Source organism: Apis cerana, linkage group LG1, assembly GCF_029169275.1.
Source record: "Apis cerana isolate GH-2021 linkage group LG1, AcerK_1.0, whole genome shotgun sequence".
Lineage (NCBI taxonomy): Eukaryota > Metazoa > Arthropoda > Insecta > Hymenoptera > Apidae > Apis > Apis cerana.
This window is the reverse complement of record NC_083852.1, coordinates 24,097,729-24,115,690: the sequence shown is the minus strand read 5'-3', so window position 1 is coordinate 24,115,690 and position 17,962 is coordinate 24,097,729. Positions and strand designations below refer to the sequence as shown.

Sequence of the window (17,962 nt, the reverse complement as noted above, 5' to 3'; positions counted from 1 at the left end):
TTGTATAGTAGATATTTAATATTTACAATTGTAACATAAGAACTTTTTAATATGATATATTCACTATAGGTTGCTGGAAGGATCGACGAAAGGAAATATCTAAAAAAGCGCAGAATCGTGTGTATAATCAACAGATGCTTAGAAACAATGTTTCAAAAGTCGGCGTCGAGTGAAAAAAATTCGCATGAGAACTGATAGGTATAACAAGGTGAAGAAAAAAGGAGAAACCGTATAACGAGCTAATTAAATTTTATTATTATTATTATTATTATTATTATTATTATTATTATTATTATTATTATTATTATTATTATTATTTTTATTACTACTACTACTTCTACTACTACTACTACTACTACTACTATTACTACTACTACTACTACTACTACTACTACCACCACTACTACTACTACTCTACTACTACTTACTTCTACTACTACTACTACTTCTACCACTACTACTACTACTACCACTACTACTACTACTACCACTACTACCACTACTACCACTACTACTACTACCACTACTACCACTACTACCACTACTACTACTACTACTACTACTACTACTACTACTACTACTACTACTACCACTACTACTACTACTACTACTACTACTACTACTACTACTACTACTACTACTACTACTACTACTACTACTACTACTACTACTACTACTACTACTTCTACTACTATTATTATTATTATTATTATCATTATTAATTATTAATTATTAATTATTAATTATTATTATTACTATTATAAAAAATCATCATCGCCGCTTGTGTTCTTTCCGCAGTACCTGAGCAACGTGTATAGTATGTCCGTCACGTTGTTCTGGGACGAGTGGAAAATGTAATTTCTCGTCGGCTGTTTTACACAATTTGTTAGCTCCTCTCGTTGCTACGTGTTTCCGTATGAGACATCTTTTTAAATGGTGCTCTTTTTTCTTTTTTGCCTTTTTTCTTTTTTCTTTTCCTATTTTTTTTTTCTTTTCCTTTCATATTCTGTTTCTCTTTGGTTTTTGAGATTCCAAAAGTTAAAGGAAATTTAATACGTATGTGACATAAATCATTGATTTATTAGCTATGAAAAAGCTAGATGTATAGAAATAATTATCAAAAGAGGAATGCCACTTTTTTAATTGATGTGCTCTGTGCCTTCTTCCCTGTTCCGGCTCCTCGTCGGATCTTTTCTTTACGATGGAGTGAATATAAGAATAAAAACAACGTGAGTTATGAGAGTGAGCGAGTGTGTGATTGAATGAGAGACAGAATGAGAGAATGAGTGAATGAATGAGAGAGAGAGAGAGAGAAACAGAGAGATAGACAGAGAAGCAAAAAGTGGATGAATTTGTTACAGCATATTTTATTATTGTTTAGTTATTTACAATCTGTATATTATTAATTAATATTATGATTAAAGTATTTTGTAGATAACACGCGAGTCTATGTAGACGTTTTCCACCATCGCCGAACGATGAACTTGATCTCATCGTCGGATAGATTTGATCTTTCAAAGATATATTTGATCTCTTCTGTCCAACGATTTGTTCTTTCTTAGATGTCTCGACTGATAATTTTATTCAATCGTAGTAGTAATTTATAATAATGAAAGGTAAGAGATGGCATACAAAATAGATCGAAGTTGCCATTTTTTCCCTATTTCTTTTTTTTTTTTTTATTCTTCGTTAAAATAAATGTACCTCATCTCAAAAATTTTTAGACCATTAGAAACATACACAAGTTTCTAAGTGATGATTTTGATTAAACATTTTTATTGTTAGTGTTACATCGTACATTTTACGATCTATACACCGATAGCGAATACTTTGTTTTACCTGAAATTTTTTCCTGTATTTTCTTTTTTTCCGTTAGTTTATATATATATATATATATATTATATGTATATATAATCGATTTATATAGTACAAAAAATTATTTCGATATACATTCTTCTATATGTCGAATCTACACAATTTTATGTTGCTTGTAATCAAAGTTGAGATAAAACATTTTACAACTTAATTCATCTTTTTTTTTATGCACAAATGAATTTAAAAAACTTACGTTATTTATTATTAAATGAAGAATTTCTTTATATTATTCTCGTGAAATAGTGCATGAAAATACTTTCATATTTGCTTATTTTGAACTCTCAGATTTTTTAAATTCTATTTTTAATTTCGTAATGAATATTCAATTTTTTACTAGAACACGATCGATAGTGGCTCATGCTAATTCATAGTATGTCGATGAAACGAGGTGATGTCTCGAATTAATGAAAGATCTTTTTGCACGTTTTAAACATGTCGATGACCTTTTTAATTACTCCTCAAAATTGAGAATATAATCATCTTGCATTTTCTTTCGTGAATAATCGCGATATGAACGAGAGAAATATTTTGATATTTCTATTCTAATAGAAATAGAAACAGATCGTACATTTGTCTTTATCTACATTTTAAAGTTTCATGAAATATTGTTTGAAATGTGATATTAAATTTTATAATAAGCTTGCAAATCGAAAAACTTTCTTTCTTTTTTTTTTCTCTGTGAATGATTATTAATACTAATATTTTAGAAAATGAGATATGATTTTTTATTTTCTAAGATATTGTAGTAAGAATCATAAAAATTTAGAAATAAAAAAAAATTGATAGAAATTTAAAACAAATTAAAAAAAAAAAAGAACAATTTTTTTTAAGTTGGGAAAATTTATTCGAAATTTTCATATCTTTCTTTTTCGATCTTTCTGAAGGGATGAATAATGCCGCGGTGTTTCTCAGAGATCAAACGTTTTGACGTTTATTTGTCGTTTATTTTTTTCGCTTATAATAATTTTTCGTATTTCTTTTAAGTAATTCACGCAGGGGATAGCGTAAATACGAAATCAAGAAACTTCGAAATTCGATAGATGATACACATTGTGTGTCCTCTTTAATAAACTTACTTGAATAGATTTTTACGTATGAATACATGTAAATCAGTACGTGAATAGTTTTATGGAAAACTCGGATAATCCGTTTCAAGTACACGATTAACATACTTTTGATTACGCTTTCGCTAAGTCTAAAGTTGTTTCAACGGGCGGTTGAAAACGGAGTTTTATTTATTTCTTTTTTTTTTTTTTTTTAAATCTCAAACTCTGTATACTCAGTCCTTCGTTTCTATTCGATTATACTTTATGGCTAGTTCATGGACTAAATCGTTTTCTTTTGTCTTGTTCGTTTTCTTTTTTCTTTTTTTTTTTTCCTTTCTTTTTTTCCTTTTTTTTTTTAATCCTTAAGAGATATGTAACGCGTTCTTCGTTCTCTTTCGTCGTGTGCGACTTTATATTAATAAATTTACATAAGGGCGGAACAAGAACTGTTTCATCTTTGTCATTTCTCACGTGCAATTGAATATCTAAAAATCGAATGATCTTGAATAATTCGAAGACGAATAAAGTCACAATTACACAATTACAAATATGCTTTCGATTGATTATTACCAAAATATAAATAGAGTATTTTCATCGTTATCATCCTATATTGGCGATAAAAGAGTATACGTATAATATTTTTTTTTTTATATCGAAATTTAACTAAAAGGAAAAAAGAAAACAACAATGTATCAATGTATGTATGTAACATCGAACATCTTCTATCAATCTCTATTTGTGCATGTTTTTCGATTAAAAATTTATTTCAATGTAGTTGAATTGCAATTGAAACGAAGGAAGATGACATTATGAATGTTTTGAGAGGAATAGGGAATAGGGAAAATGTGGGAAAATTTCGTACGCGTATTCTTAATCCTCAACTGAGTTATACATATCTAAAATAATTCGTAGGATATTTAATTCTATAAATATATTTTCTATAAATATATTGATAAATGTCGTCACGGGAAACAACTTTATCGTATAAAACACACGATATCAATCAAGTGTACTGAGTACCTTTTAAAATTAACATAACTTATATTTTTGTAGATCATCTACGATCCTATTGATCGAGGATTAAGCATTTTGTAACGATGATAACATATATATCTGAGATTCGAAAGAAAAATCTCGTTTGCGGCATTCGTAATTGTCTTTCGCTTTCTCTACTGTATATTGCATCGTTGACCTTTTTCTCAACTTTGTGAGAGTACGTAAGTATTGCACATACATATGCCTTCGACGATGAAAAACGCTCGTCTAAGATTGCTCGTTTTTGAATGTTTTTTTTTTTTATACTTACGAAATAAGTTTGCGATATTACACGTTTCATTAACATTTCTCTTTTCTAAAAGAAATAAAAAAGAGATCATGGATCGATTATATGGGTACAAATAAAATTGGACTTTACAATTGTGTTTTTCTCTGTTTCATTCTGTGGCAACCGGCACAGTTCAAAAGGAAGAATGATCTTCCTCTTCGATACAACAACAGCTCACCGAAACGTGCCACGATCTCCAAAAGAATTTTTTGATTTTTGAACTTTTATCAATTTTCTCTTCCTTCCTTCCATCGATTTTTCATTCTATTTTTGTATCGATGCGCGGATCGAAACGGGACGAAATCCATTCAAGCATGAAAGGGAGGAGATTTCTTTTTTTCAGCAGGATTTCGGTGAATCGATTGTACATATCGGCAAGAATATTCAATCAACTTCAAAAAAATCACACGCATCGACGTCGTTCCATCAGGTACGAATCGATTACTCGTCAATCCTTTATAACATTCTATCTATATTCATATGTTTTCATCTTCAAAATTTTTATATCATATGTATATACATCGTTTTTTCCATGTGATTCAAATCTCTTTCCAATATCTCTTTCATTTAACAATATATATATATATACATATATAAATATATATTTCAATGATGATTTTTCTTTCAATCGTATCGTGTTTTCATGAAATTCAGAGATCGGAGAGAGGATCATCGTTAACGATCTCCTTTCGTCAATCGTCGAAAATATCCTGGTTATAAAGAATTATTAGAGCGATCGATTTGTTTTCAGGATTGGAAGAGGTCGAATCAGAGAGAAAGAGAGAGACATCATCGACTGTGGAGAACAAAGAACCATTTTTCTTGTATGCGTGGCGACGGAAGAACGCGTGCAGTTTCAAGACTCGCGAATCCGAATTTCCGCTGCTGATCCGCTTCGCTTATTTACAACACAGAGAAGAGATCTGCCTACCGTTTACAATGCTATCATATAAAGGCGATACACTCGGGGAACACATGCATGCATGGCCGCAAGATTTAACCAGAGCGGAAGGGGAGGGGGGAAGGGGTTATCGGCTACACAGACAACAAGACGAACCGATCGCGTCTCGTCTCGATCGGTATTATCACGATCCGACGATGGCGAGCAATGGTTGCTTAATTTTAAACAGGTGTCGATAGTCTAATTGTCGATTTGTCGAAAATCAGTGAAAAGATTTTCTCATCCTCCGAGTCGTTAGAGAATCTCTTTCTCGTTATTTTTCATTTTTTTTTTATTTTACTTATTATAATTAAGAAAATAATTATCAACATTGGTATATTGGAAACCGTTAATGTTTTCCGTATAGATACGATCAGGATTAATGATTTATCGAAGGATGTTTTACGATTCACAGATCGATAATCTATTGGAAAGTTACTGAATTGCATAACGTTTACGAAATTGTAATGATGTCGCATCACTCGTCCCCATCGGATCTAATATCGGAGGGCGAATAAGGGTACTTGTTGCTTGTTGCTACTTTGTTCGGCTATGTATCGATTTGTTCAAGAATGTTCGTAAGAGTGTTTTTAACAATTTATGCTAAAAAAGTTGTGCCGTGTATTTGACTAAGAAGAGAATAAAATTTGTCCACGAGCTCGTGGAGCGATTGAATTTAGGCGAATAATTAAACTTTTATTAAAAAGTAAATATCCTAGAATTGTCAATTGTCTGGAATTAGAAGAAGAAAAAAAGAAGAATTGTACCACGAACTTCTTGAACAGCTCAATATTATATACACGTATACCCTCGTTCATAAGTATTAAGACACCAAGTCTTACTCTCGTACAGATCTTAGAATTTCACATTCATGCAAGACAATGATCTTAAATAGATACAAGTTAGTAAAAATTATTTACAAGACAGCTCGTAAAAAAGGCGAAACTATATGTATATGTATATAGATAAGAAGAAATTTCAGAACATATACGAATCTTTTATAATATCCAATTTTCTGAACAGGTGATGACAATCTCAAAACCTTTCGATAATTCCCCCATAATAATAATCCCATCGATTTGTCTCATCCTCCGCAAGCAACACACGTGTCCTAATACACATGAACGTGAGCACGCGTACTTACGTTATTATTACTCTACTTTCCATCTTGATAACGACGAAGCTGTAAAAACTTTGGAAAAAGATCCCCTTCTTCCTTGTCGAACAAGAAGAAAGAGGATTCTTCGCTGCGTGTATGTTATGTATGTATACTTTTGAACCCCCGTCTAAAAGTGGGGAGAGAAAAACGATTGTATCTGCTCCGTGGTAGAGGCGGAATATTGCTCCATTTTTTGTTTTTTCCTTTTTTTTTTCCCACGCGAAAACAAGACGAAGATTACTCGATTTTCTCTTACCGTTGCCTCGAAAGATTTGCGAGATATTTGCATTTCCTTTGGAATACGATCTCCTTTCGTCCGAATAAATCTCGTTTCTCGTTCCCTTCCTCTCGAGAGGGAGGAGGAGGGAGGGGAGGGGGCTGTCCCGGAATAGCGGAGCCGAGTTGTTCTCAACTCGAATTCGACGGAACGGATCTGAATTGCTCGAGCACGGGGCGAGAGATCGGCAGATCGAATCGAGCAGATCTTAATTGTATATACTTGCTCGCGTCCTCTCGGTGCTGTTCGCTACCTTCCCGCTTAATTTCCGACGAGACCACGCAGTCTCGTGGCGAGGCATTATTTCCTCACCAACGAGACCAGGCCACGGTGCGTCAGCTTTGGCTTGATCGACGATTTGTTCTGGCCCGGGTTGGCCTGCTGATGGCTTCTGCTCCCTGTGCACTGCTGCTCCCTCGCGTTCTGCTTCTTCTTCAACGACTCCTGCTTGGCACCTCTGTGCATGTGAACGCAGCAGAAGCTGTTTATTAGCGCGACAGGCCGGAAAATATAACGTTTGTCATAGTTTGCCCGGGAGATTAGTTAGTATTGTTAAGAAGAGAGAGAAAAAAGAAGAAAAAGAGTACAAGCTGAACGGGCCAAGTGAGTCACAGTTGTTAACGGTGTTAACAGTGAATTGGATGGGGCGCGAGTAAGCGGGTGAGTGGAAGGACAAGCGATTGACAAGCTTCCTCGAGCTTTCGGATTTATTTTACGTTACGTAAAATTTATTTCGATCCAATTCGAACGATTTGATACACTTTTGTCAAGTTGTTATTTCGTTATGCATCGCTTGAAACGTTCTCTCCACCGAATTTCCACCGATTTCGTTCCCGAAATTAAATTAGGATCAATCGTTAATTAAATTATTGAAATGAATTGGAATGCAGGCTAGGAGCTGTTATATCGATTTTCGCGAATTATTCGACGATATTATTCGTCTTGTTTGGTATTTATATACATAGACACATTTTAAGTAAACATAAAAAAAAAGAAAAAAAAATAACAAGAAATGATCTTTTAAATAAATTAGTCCCTAAAGAAGCCTTTTGCGCGCTACTTGATGATTGCTCGAAAAGCGTTTAATGTCGTTAAATTAAATTTGAAAGAAACGTGTCGAAGAGATGCAATCGATCGAGAGCTGTATTATTCGAAGAATAAAGGTAATAAACTGCTGAAAATTTCTAAAATTAACTTTTAAAACTTCTTCTAGAAATTAGAGGCCACGCTCGCGAACGATTAATCAAGAAAAAAGTAGAAAACAATTTTTTTAAATCGTACAATTTCCTACGTTCGCACCTCTAATCTCGGGTTTAAATCTTTCTCCTTAATTTTTGATGTGACACGCCAATCGTTATCGTGGTATATATTTCGATAAGGAAGACGGGTAATTTCGCAAATAAAACGGTGCAAGAGGCGAGGGAGGAAAAGAAGAAATGCGGTTTCGGTACGCGAAAGCGTTGGTCCTTTTTTTTTCCCAAGGGTTCTTGTTCCACTTTGCATTCAGAAAAATAGGCCATGCGTCCTTTCACGGCCATGCTTTTTTTTTTCTTCTTTAAGCAACCTTAATTGCTTCTAGGAGATTGTGCACGATTACTCGAGAAATAAAAGTGCGAGAGAAAGGAAAAAGAAAGAGATAGAAAAGAGAGAAAGAGAACGAGATTAAAAGTCGCGCGAGACGAAAAACTTACAGATATCTGGTGAGATCTTCGACGTCGACGAGCATCGAATCTTGTTCCATGTGCAAATCGTCCCTTCTCAAAAGTCCCTCGACGAGCGCCTCGTTCAGAGCTGCGATTCTCGCGTGCAAGTCGTTCGCCACCACTTGAAGCTGGGCGACGTTTAGCTCCGTTAAAAGTACTCGTGACAATCTGCGCCTATCCTCGCCGAGCTGAACGCCAACCTGGGGGGAGGATAGAGTTTAATATTTCTCTCCCTCTCTCTTCCCCCTTTTCGCGCGAAAAATTATTATTACTCCTCCTATTGAATCGAGTTCTTTGTTCAATTTCGAGAGTTTAATCGTTTTGTGCATTTGTGTAAAATCTTGAAGCAATACAGATAAATAATGTTCGAATTCTTCCTTCAATTTCGAGAGTTTAATCGGTGAAGATCGTTTTATATATCGTATATATTATTTGAAATAATGGAGATGCGAACAACTGTGTCTTTTCTAAATTTTTAAAAAATATTTTCATCCCTTTTCGTGAGAGAAAAAATTTAATATTCGTCTTTCTGAATCGAATTCTTCCTTCAATTTCGAGAGTTTAATCGGTGAAGATCGTTCTACATGTATTATTCGAAATAAACGGAGATGGGGAGATAAAATTTCAAAAAGAAGATGTATGGCTCACTTTTTCGAGGCTGGATCGCACCATCTCGGTGATGGGGCTCTGTTTCAGCCTTTGCCTCTCCACTTCCATCTGCATGTGGGCCATTTCTTTGGCCTGAGCCAAGGCCATTCGTGCCTCGGTTTGCAATCTCGCCTGTCTGGCGAAGAAATCGGCCTCGTCGATCGGAGCTGAATTCGAGCCGGTGTCCAGCCTCAAAGGTGGAAGGCTGAGCACCTGAGGTCTGATCGGCATTTGCTGTTTCTGCGGTTGCTTCGTGTTGAGCGAGGTCGGTGTGGATCCTGGGGACGAGTCGGTCTCCGAACACGGAGATTCCGTGTCCGAGGGTGTTTCGTTCATGAAACAGATTTGAAGGTTCATTCCTGAAAGAAAGGAACGATCTTCTTTGGAACGATGATAAATCGAAAACAATAAGATTTGAAAAGATTTGATCGATCCACCAATCGACGACCGATTCAAAAAGAAAAAAAAAGATTCAAATTTCTTTCGTAGCTCCGTCGATTTGAAAAGAAAGATTAAGAAAGACGAGCAAAATAAGAACACAAGTCAACGATCAACCATCGTTCTTTTCAATCCCTCGATGATCGAAAGTTTTATGGTACATTGCACAACAATTTGCAATCACTATTCAATTCGAAACCGTGTCGGATCGATTCCTCGAAAAAAGAAAAACTTCCCCCTTATTTACTAAATCTGAAACCAAAAAACCACTCACTCGCTTCGTTACAACTTCATTCATCCAGCCATCAATAAACTTCAAGAAACGGAACATCAAACTTATTTCACTTGGTTCGATCGATAACTTTTCTCTCGTAAATCGACGCCTCCACTTTTCGAAAGATAACCGAAATTTCATTCACGAGAGAGACAATCACGGGATCGTGGAAAAAGTGGTAGTATTCGGAGTGATACCGACCGCTCTGAAGCCGCGACTGAAGGCTCGGCTTTCTTCCGCGTTCAGCGCGCAAGTCTTCGGCGTCTGGACCCATGGCCAACCTCCTTCGTATCTCTTCACGATCGTTTCGTCGCTGTGAACAGACAGAGAAATCTGAGGTGTGATCATCGCTCGTTACACGCCAACGGAAGGGGGAGGGGTGGAAACCCCCTCGATGTCTTTAATCTTCTTCCCCTTCCTTCCGACTCCCCCCTCCCTCTCCTCCCTAAAACTGTAGCGTGTACACTCGCGTGGGAGTGAGACAATTAATGAGATTGACGACATCTTTCTAACGTATTTGCGTAATTGAGGTGCGATTGATTAATCGGGGAGAAGGGGGGCGAGGAATTTCTTGCTTCGATCGTTGCTGGCTCCTTTTTTTTTTTCTCCTTCAATAATTTCTATTGGCCCCCTTGTAGGATGGAGGTAGAGAGGAGTAAAGTGATTGGATTATTTGAACCGAAACAGAATGGATTGGATTAGAACAATGGTATTGGGAATGGAGAAAGGTGTGGTGGTTGTGGAGGTGGTTTGGAATTGGAAAATTCACCATTGCTATTGACTTTACGTTGTTTTCGTAAAATTGGTTTTATAGATTTTGCACCAACGATGAAACGATATTACGAAATAGAATTTCTTCCGGGCGGGAACATGTTATAGTATCTTTATATAAAGTTAAATATATTATAATACTTTGGCAAGAGTTTGAAAATAAGAAACAGATAGTCTCAAACTTTTATCCTGCCAATAAAAATCGAATCTTTATTTTGGCAAGAAATGGAAACTAAATTTTTGGCAAAAAGTATTTGTCGATCGGTATATACTTTGGCTCTCCCTTTTGGCAACCAGACTTTTGAATCGATTTCTTTCAACTCGATGAAAGAAAAAAAAAAAAAAAAGAAAAAAGAAAAAAGTTACTCATCGAACCATGATCCAAACGATCCAAAAATCTCTCGTTTTAATACCTCCCCTGGAAAACTTGGAAAGGATTCCAAGGATTTTCTTTAGAATTCTACAGGAAGTCACACCTGAAAAGCCTCATCCGGATCTCCCCGCACCACTCTATCGAATCGCGTGACAAGATCTTCCCTTTCATCCTCCTTCGTCCCACCGGTGTTTCGGAGCGACGAGATCGTTCCTTCGGAATTTGGCCGTTCCTTCACCATCTCTTTATCGTCGTCCTGATGCCCCAGAAACGAAAGCCAAAGGTTTCGGTAATCGATACGCTCGATTAGATACGTCGATTCGGGTCTATAAAGCGTGATCAAGGGAATGGCGACAGAGATATCTACCTTTCTACAAGCCATCGTCGCGAAGAAATAGTCTTTCGAAGCGGAAATTCTACTAAATTGGCAGAAATTTAATTTGCAATTCTAAACTCGTGCTCGATCTATTAAGCTTTCGATATTCCGTGCATCGCACGCTTCGCCTACAAATTCAACGATTAAACGACCAAGTGAATTGGAAGGAGCTCGTCGAACCGTCAAGGTTAAGTTCAGATTGGCTTAAAAGCATATCTGCATGGAATATTCTATGGAGACTGTTATTAAGAGAGCATTCCACGTACAAATCGGATCACGAATGATCCTTCGTTCGAAGAAGAAGAACAAAATTTCAACAAATTATTCGTTACGTTCCTTGCTTCCCATCCAGTTTCACGAACGAAATTCTTGGACGGAATGTACATTTTTTTTCTTTTCCTCGCAATTGTGTCGACTGGCGCGCGATTGTCAAAATCAGTTTCCTTAACACCTGTACGGTTCGACCCACTTTCCTCTTCTCTCTCTGATTCCCTTTCTGATCGAAAGAGTTTTTCGGCCATTGATCTTGTTTGCAAGGAACGATTTATCGGTTAGACATCGGCGAAACAATGCCTTCATTGTTCGATATCTTCTATCATCGAAAGAAATCCTGTTTCTTTACTATCCGATCGAGTGAATCGAGATGTACTTATAGTTAGAAAAATTGAGAAACAAACCAATCGTTTCACGCGATATTTATATTTCTTTTTCAGATTTCCTGTCGGATAAATAAGTCGAAATTAAGGAAATTAAATGTAGGTAAAGGTACGTGCATCAACAATAATTTATCGGTTCGTTTCTTAACTTTTAGAGAAACTTGCTTTATCATGCGACTTAGTAAAAGTAATCAATCGTTTTAATTAACTAGAACGGGAGTACTCTCGTCGCCATTCCGTTGTAATCACGTTCCATTTAAATCTTACAAGATCGAAGTCATCGTATGTGAATGTGTACAGATCCGTGACGAATCTGGAATCCTTTTTGTAATGTTTCCTCGACTTGTTGCTGCTACCCATGTTTCCAAGATTTGCTCTAATTCTTCCCACGTTTCTTTTTTTTTTCTTTTCTTTTCTTTTCTTCTTCAACGATTACACTCGTCTATCCATGCAAAATAACGGCACGCACACTTTCTCTTCGCTTTGTTCGCACAGTCTCTTCTTCATCGAACGTCATCGAACGAACAAACGAAAAGTTTCACAATTTGACGAGCGTGTAAATCATCGATTCATCGGACGATGTGTGTGCTGGAGAGGATGGACGGTCGAGAGAACGTCGTTGGATTTGTTTCTTCGCGCATCACGAGATATCGCGCGAGATGGGCTTTGCTTCTTTCAAGAAAAAAAAAAAAAAAAAGAAAAGAAAGTTACTCAAGATTAAATACGAGATACAAATACGGATTTCATCGAATGATTTCTTCTTCTTCGGACGGAATAAAAAGTTTTTCGAGTACGACCACCCACTTTCCTTCAATTCGTAACACAATGCTGATTTCTCCTTCCACTTTGTCCAGGAAAAGAGTAATTTAGGAACAGGTGTCTTGATTGTTTCATTGTCTTTATACGTTATATACGTTTTCTAACTAGCGTTGGATCATCGATTCTTTTCCAATTATTCATTATTCTGCGATTATTTCCTCCTATGTTTCACCTCCTATTTATTTATATACCCTTTGTCGAAGTAAAGGATTAAGACATATTTAATAACATTTACTTGAACACAATTTCAATTGTATAAAATTCAAAAAGGAATAATTAAAGTATTCGAAACTAAGAGGAATGGAAATTATGCGTTTATAATTACTTAATTAACATCGAATTAATTAAGATTAATTCTTTTTTTTTCAGGAAAAAAAACCTCGGGCGAATCTACAAGATCTACGAGGAGTTCGTTCACCCCGACAAAGATTATGCGGCGTCCCCTTAATTAATAAAACGCACGCAGAAGACAACTCGCGTGTGTGACGCAAACACGAGACGGAAATACGATTTAATTACGAATCCGCTTCTTTAAAACCGAGCGTTTTCACCACCGATTTTCATCCATCAACGATTCATCAACATCACTTTCCTTCCTTCCGAGAAAATCGAAAATCTTCTCTCGAGCAAAAACGGATCAAATAAACGGATTGAATCGCAGTCAGTTCGCGGCACTAAAAAAGAAAAAAAAAGGAAAAAGAAAGAGAAGAAGAGATACCGAATTGTTGTACAGAAGAGATCGTACGTTGTTATTCAACCGGCGAGAATATCGATGTCTCCTTTGACCCTGGATGGAACTGAAACCGCAAACGGTGACGAAACATGGAACAAATAATCGACGCTCGGGAAGAAGATCGAATTGCTCGATGATCCAAGCTCGAGAGGTTTTGCGCGCTATATCGATTATCCGCACCATAAGTCGCGATTAAATCCAATTAAATCCGGTCGAATCTCGAAAAATTCCAACGAACCGCATCCTCCAAGTTAATCCAATCAAGCTTGTCCGGTTTGTGTCAAGTTTGATAATCGTTATCGGTTTAATAAGCTTTCCCTCGCTTTCGTCGACGATCAACTTTCGATTAATTTATTATCGACGACGAGATTTTATCCTCGTACGATGATCCAAGAGATTATATCGCTATATCGATTATCCTCACCGTAAGTCGCTTCTTCTCGCGATTAAATCCACTTAAATCCGAACGAACCTCAACGAACAGTTTCCAACGAGCAAACCGCATCCTCCAATCCAACTTGTATCTTTTGTTTGATTAATTATAATTCGTTAAACAATTTAATAAAGTTTCACTCGCCACGAGTCGAGTCGAGTCGTCGTCGTCGATCCACTTTCGATTAATTATTATTCGAGATTTTATCCTCCTCTCTCTCTCTCTCTCTGTTTTCTTCCTCCCGTAGAAACGGAAATAAATGACGAACGAGATAGCGACGGAGTTTTTGCTACGGGAGACTCGCTTGAGACGAGAACAACACGAGACTGGTATAAAGTGAGTCAAGTGAGCGGCGAACCGATCTTCCGGTAAGGTTTGCACGAAGGAGGTGGTGGAGCCGGTGCTATTAACCGTCTACTGGAGGCTGGTCTAGCTCGGGTTTTCACGGTGTTCGGTGAAAGTGGTTAAGGTTTTCGTTCGACGTGCGAGCCACCGTGTTTATTCCAAGGAGGAAAACGTTCTCATCTCGTTTCTCGCCCAATTATAGTCGATTTCGATCTTTGAACGAGTTTCGACTTTCTATGGAGAATGGAGCGTGTGTGTTCAGAATTCAGAAGCACGTAAATTGTTTTTTAAAGTACCAGTTACGTGGGTATTTGATAGGCGGGGAAGATGCGGAACGAATGATTCGTAGTTTTTTTTTGTCCTCGTTGATATTATTATTATTATTATTATTATCAATTTGATTAATAACTCGATTAATGCCAGTTTGGAAAGCAATGATTCGAAATTCGCGAACTTTCGAGAATCATCCTTATGAAATTTTCCGCCTCGGTTTAGAAACTTCTCCGGCTTTATTAAACTTTCACGAGTGTAGATAAACGAAAAAACTATAGTAAAAACTGAGAAAATGGACAAGTTTACGGAATCTTGTTTCCCGTAAACTCTTTAAAAAGCTTTGCTCCTTCATTGTCGGCCCGTAATCGCCCCTCTGGCGATCTTCGTTCGTAAAAATACCTTTGGAAACGGGTCTTAAAATTGACGTAGCTGAAGATGGCGTATCTCTCCCTCTCTCTCTCTCTCTCACTCTCTATAGGTCGTACGCAAAGCGTCTCGCTTGACTGCTCATGCGAATCTTTTGACCCACGGTTACGGGTCTGCTTTTAAAGGTGCAATGATACGTTATCTCGAGATGTTAGAGTCGTCGTCGAGTTAGCCGCGCTCTTTCACGAAAACTGGTTCACGAATAAACGATATAAAAATATTCTTTCGTCCGCGATGAACGGAAGAAAGAATATCGTTTCCACGTTGAATTTATTTTACCCGCGCGATGCCTCCATTCCCAGTGTTTCGATTTAAATTCGCGTAGCTCCAACCTTTCAATCTTTCTTTTCCATCGCGCGCGTGTTTAAGCTCTCCCCTCTCCCCTCTTTAAAATTTTACGCGCCGAATTATGCCACGCTCTATCTGACGGTTGCATCGATCGTCCCTCCCTCCCCCGTGGCGACATCCGTTTCCTGTTCCCCTATTTTCCATACAATGGCACGCTGCGCCGTCCACGAATATGGATCGTCTGTGCGTTTAACGAGACGACTCTCGCTATCGGGACCCTGAAACGGGGTTGTAAGCCTCATCGACCTTATTTTCCATGTCAATAATCCAGAAAATAATCCGCGCGAAATATCTCGTCTGAAATTGTTCGCGGCATTTTTCTCCCTTCTCTCCTTCCTCTCTCCCCCCTCCTCTAACGGCACTGAAACTATTTCTGTGAAAAAAGTTCCATTTTCTTTTTTTTTTTTTTTTTTTTCCTCTTCTCTCATCGAATCCGATTCTCCTCCTTCTTCTCGAAATGTGGGTTAAATTAAACGGGATCCCCGATTTTTGCTATTTAACGCTGACGTAATTGGAATCGATGCGTGAAGCCTCGTCGTTCCCGGGAAAAAAGGAAAAAAAAAAAAAGGAGAACGAATCTCTGTTTTCCTTCCATCTCTCCAGATTAATTGGGTTAATTGAAGTTCGAAGAAACTTTTTTCACGGTTAAAGTTAAAGAGGATCGTTTCTTTTCGAGAGCGAAAATATTAGATATATTTCGAGATGGAATGGAAAATATACACCGGTGATATAATTTTTCAAGGTGGTAATTTTAAGAATTGCGCCAACGAATAAAATTCATTATTCGTTCGTCTTTTAATTAATCGACCAACGAAATTTTTTTCTTCAATTTTCCAGCCAGTTTCTCGCTCTGGATCGATGTTTCTCCCATCTAAGCGTGCGCGCACACACACACACACACGCGCGCCCACCGCATCCTTCCCCGATTTTATTCGAGGCGATCGAGCGAGAGTTTATCAGAGGCGTGCACAACGTTTATGAATACACACGGGTATATCTCGACCTTCGAAACCGATTCAATCTCGTCTCTTCGCGTGAACATTCATTCAATTTTTATCGTTGCACCGTTTTTTTTTTTTTTTTATCCGTGAGAACATCGGCCATCTGGACGCGAAATTGTTACTTTTTTCCCCTATCTCCCCCCCTCACCCTCCTCGTTTCTCCCGTTAATTATTTTCCTTCCCTCGAGCGGCGCAATTACGTTTCTCCACCTTTTGCTCGTGCAACGTGCAACACGAGTTCCCGCGAATTTTCCATTCGCTTAACGATCATGTTTACAAGAGTTACGATGGATAATTCCCATGCTGGAATTTAATCCTTATTTCGATATCTCTTTTCTTCTTTTTTTCTTATTCATTTACTTCAGTATCGATATTTATTTATTTCGTCGCACTCCCCGATTCTTTCTTCTTCCATCTTTCGATATCGTTGATGATAAAAATAACTTCGTGGAGATAACGTTGTTAACTGTTTTGTGCTTCGTTTCGCGTGTCAACGATCGGATAGAGTAGTACAGGTTCTAGATTTATAAGATTTTTTTGAATCTCTAAAAAAATCGAATTTGAAAGAAAGAAAGATCATAGGTTGACCTACGTTTGAATCGCGTCATCATGCACGTAATCATTGCATCCATCTCGACGAGCATTGCTCAAACACACCCACCAAGTATCTCTTTGAACAACTGCATTTCTATGAAAACATTGCGCGATACGAAATAAAAATTTAATATTTTCACGGCGAGATGAAAGATTCCCCGAGAAGTTACGAGTGTTTTCTTCTTTTTTTCTTTTTTTTTTATTCCCAAGAACCGCTCGAAGGAATTATTTGTCTGATCAATCTTGGAGTGAAGAAGTTACCAGGTACGTACAATTATATTAAATATATATATATATATATAGAATATTCACTCACCCGTCGTTCCTCTTCGCGTGCAGCTCTTAAATGAGATTCGATCGCGTCCAGATCGATTTTCGGCATCGCTGTTTCGATATTGTAGACATCGAAGCCGCCTTCCATGGAAAAAAAAAATCACAGGTGAGGTATTAAATATATTGGATAATTTCTTTTATAATAATACGCGCAATTAAAAGCGACAACCGAAATCGAACAACGATCGAAATAGGGGAGGGGGGGAAAAAGACATGGTGGAAACTTTTGTTTTGGCAACTTTCCAAACCACTCGTCACTTGTTATTATTATTTCTTATTATCTCTTCACTTTTACTTTCCTTGATAATTGTAATTCGAAATTTTCTTTCAGATTCGCAACACGATGAATATTGCGCGGTAATATTGCGATTTTACTCGTGTACGCCGTGAAATTTGAAGAGGGACGAGCATGAGAATACTCGGGAGGAAGAAGCGTAAATGAGAAGGCATCGTGAAAGGCATCGTGTCACGTATAATAGATATAGTCGAGGTGCTTTTATTGTTCTAGAGATTACGCTAATCGTGCTGGCTTCCTGCGTGAAAAACGACAAGAAAATTTGATTCTGATTACGCCCCTCTCTCTCTCTCTCTCTCTTTGTGTGTGTCTGGTTGCGTAAAAATCGAGATACGGGTTCCACGCTCGTTTTATTCCGTGCTCTTGCACCGTGAAATTTCACTTCTGTTGAGAAACCAGAATTAATCACACATGGTGCAAAGAGCACACGAGTGGCGGAAGTACCGGAAGATTTTTCTTTATCTTCTATGACGTTTTAACGAGCGTAAAAGTTTGCATCAAA

At 37.3% G+C, this 17,962-nt stretch overlaps 1 protein-coding gene and 2 long non-coding RNA genes across 12 annotated transcripts in view; 2 read left to right on the top strand and 1 right to left on the bottom strand.

Annotated features, from left to right (window-relative positions):
• Positions 1-436: 436 nt before the first annotated feature.
• On the top strand, positions 437-6,170 carry LOC108002094 (uncharacterized). Its single transcript, XR_001766820.2, has 2 exons — positions 437-4,675; positions 4,997-6,170. It is a non-coding gene; the product is annotated as an uncharacterized LOC108002094 (long non-coding RNA).
• Positions 2,908-17,962, bottom strand: part of LOC108002092 (schwannomin-interacting protein 1 homolog) — a 32,071-nt gene continuing 17,016 nt past the window's right edge. For 6 of the 10 annotated variants that reach the window (XM_017063539.3, XM_017063538.3, XM_017063544.3 and 3 more), the window contains 5 exons: positions 17,149-17,246; positions 9,886-9,997; positions 8,973-9,331; positions 8,313-8,524; positions 2,908-7,102 (listed from right to left, as the gene is read on the bottom strand). In XM_017063539.3, the coding sequence (XP_016919028.1) occupies positions 6,922-7,102; positions 8,313-8,524; positions 8,973-9,331; positions 9,886-9,997; positions 17,149-17,246 (962 nt within the window). In that variant the 3' untranslated portion in view covers positions 2,908-6,921. The remainder of the gene's footprint in view (positions 7,103-8,312; positions 8,525-8,972; positions 9,332-9,885; positions 9,998-17,148; positions 17,247-17,962) is intronic. The other 4 variants (XM_017063542.3, XM_062086935.1, XM_062086934.1 and 1 more) reach the window with 1 other exon arrangement.
• Positions 17,169-17,735, top strand: LOC114578083 (uncharacterized). Its single transcript, XR_003698698.2, has 2 exons — positions 17,169-17,271; positions 17,497-17,735. It is a non-coding gene; the product is annotated as an uncharacterized LOC114578083 (long non-coding RNA).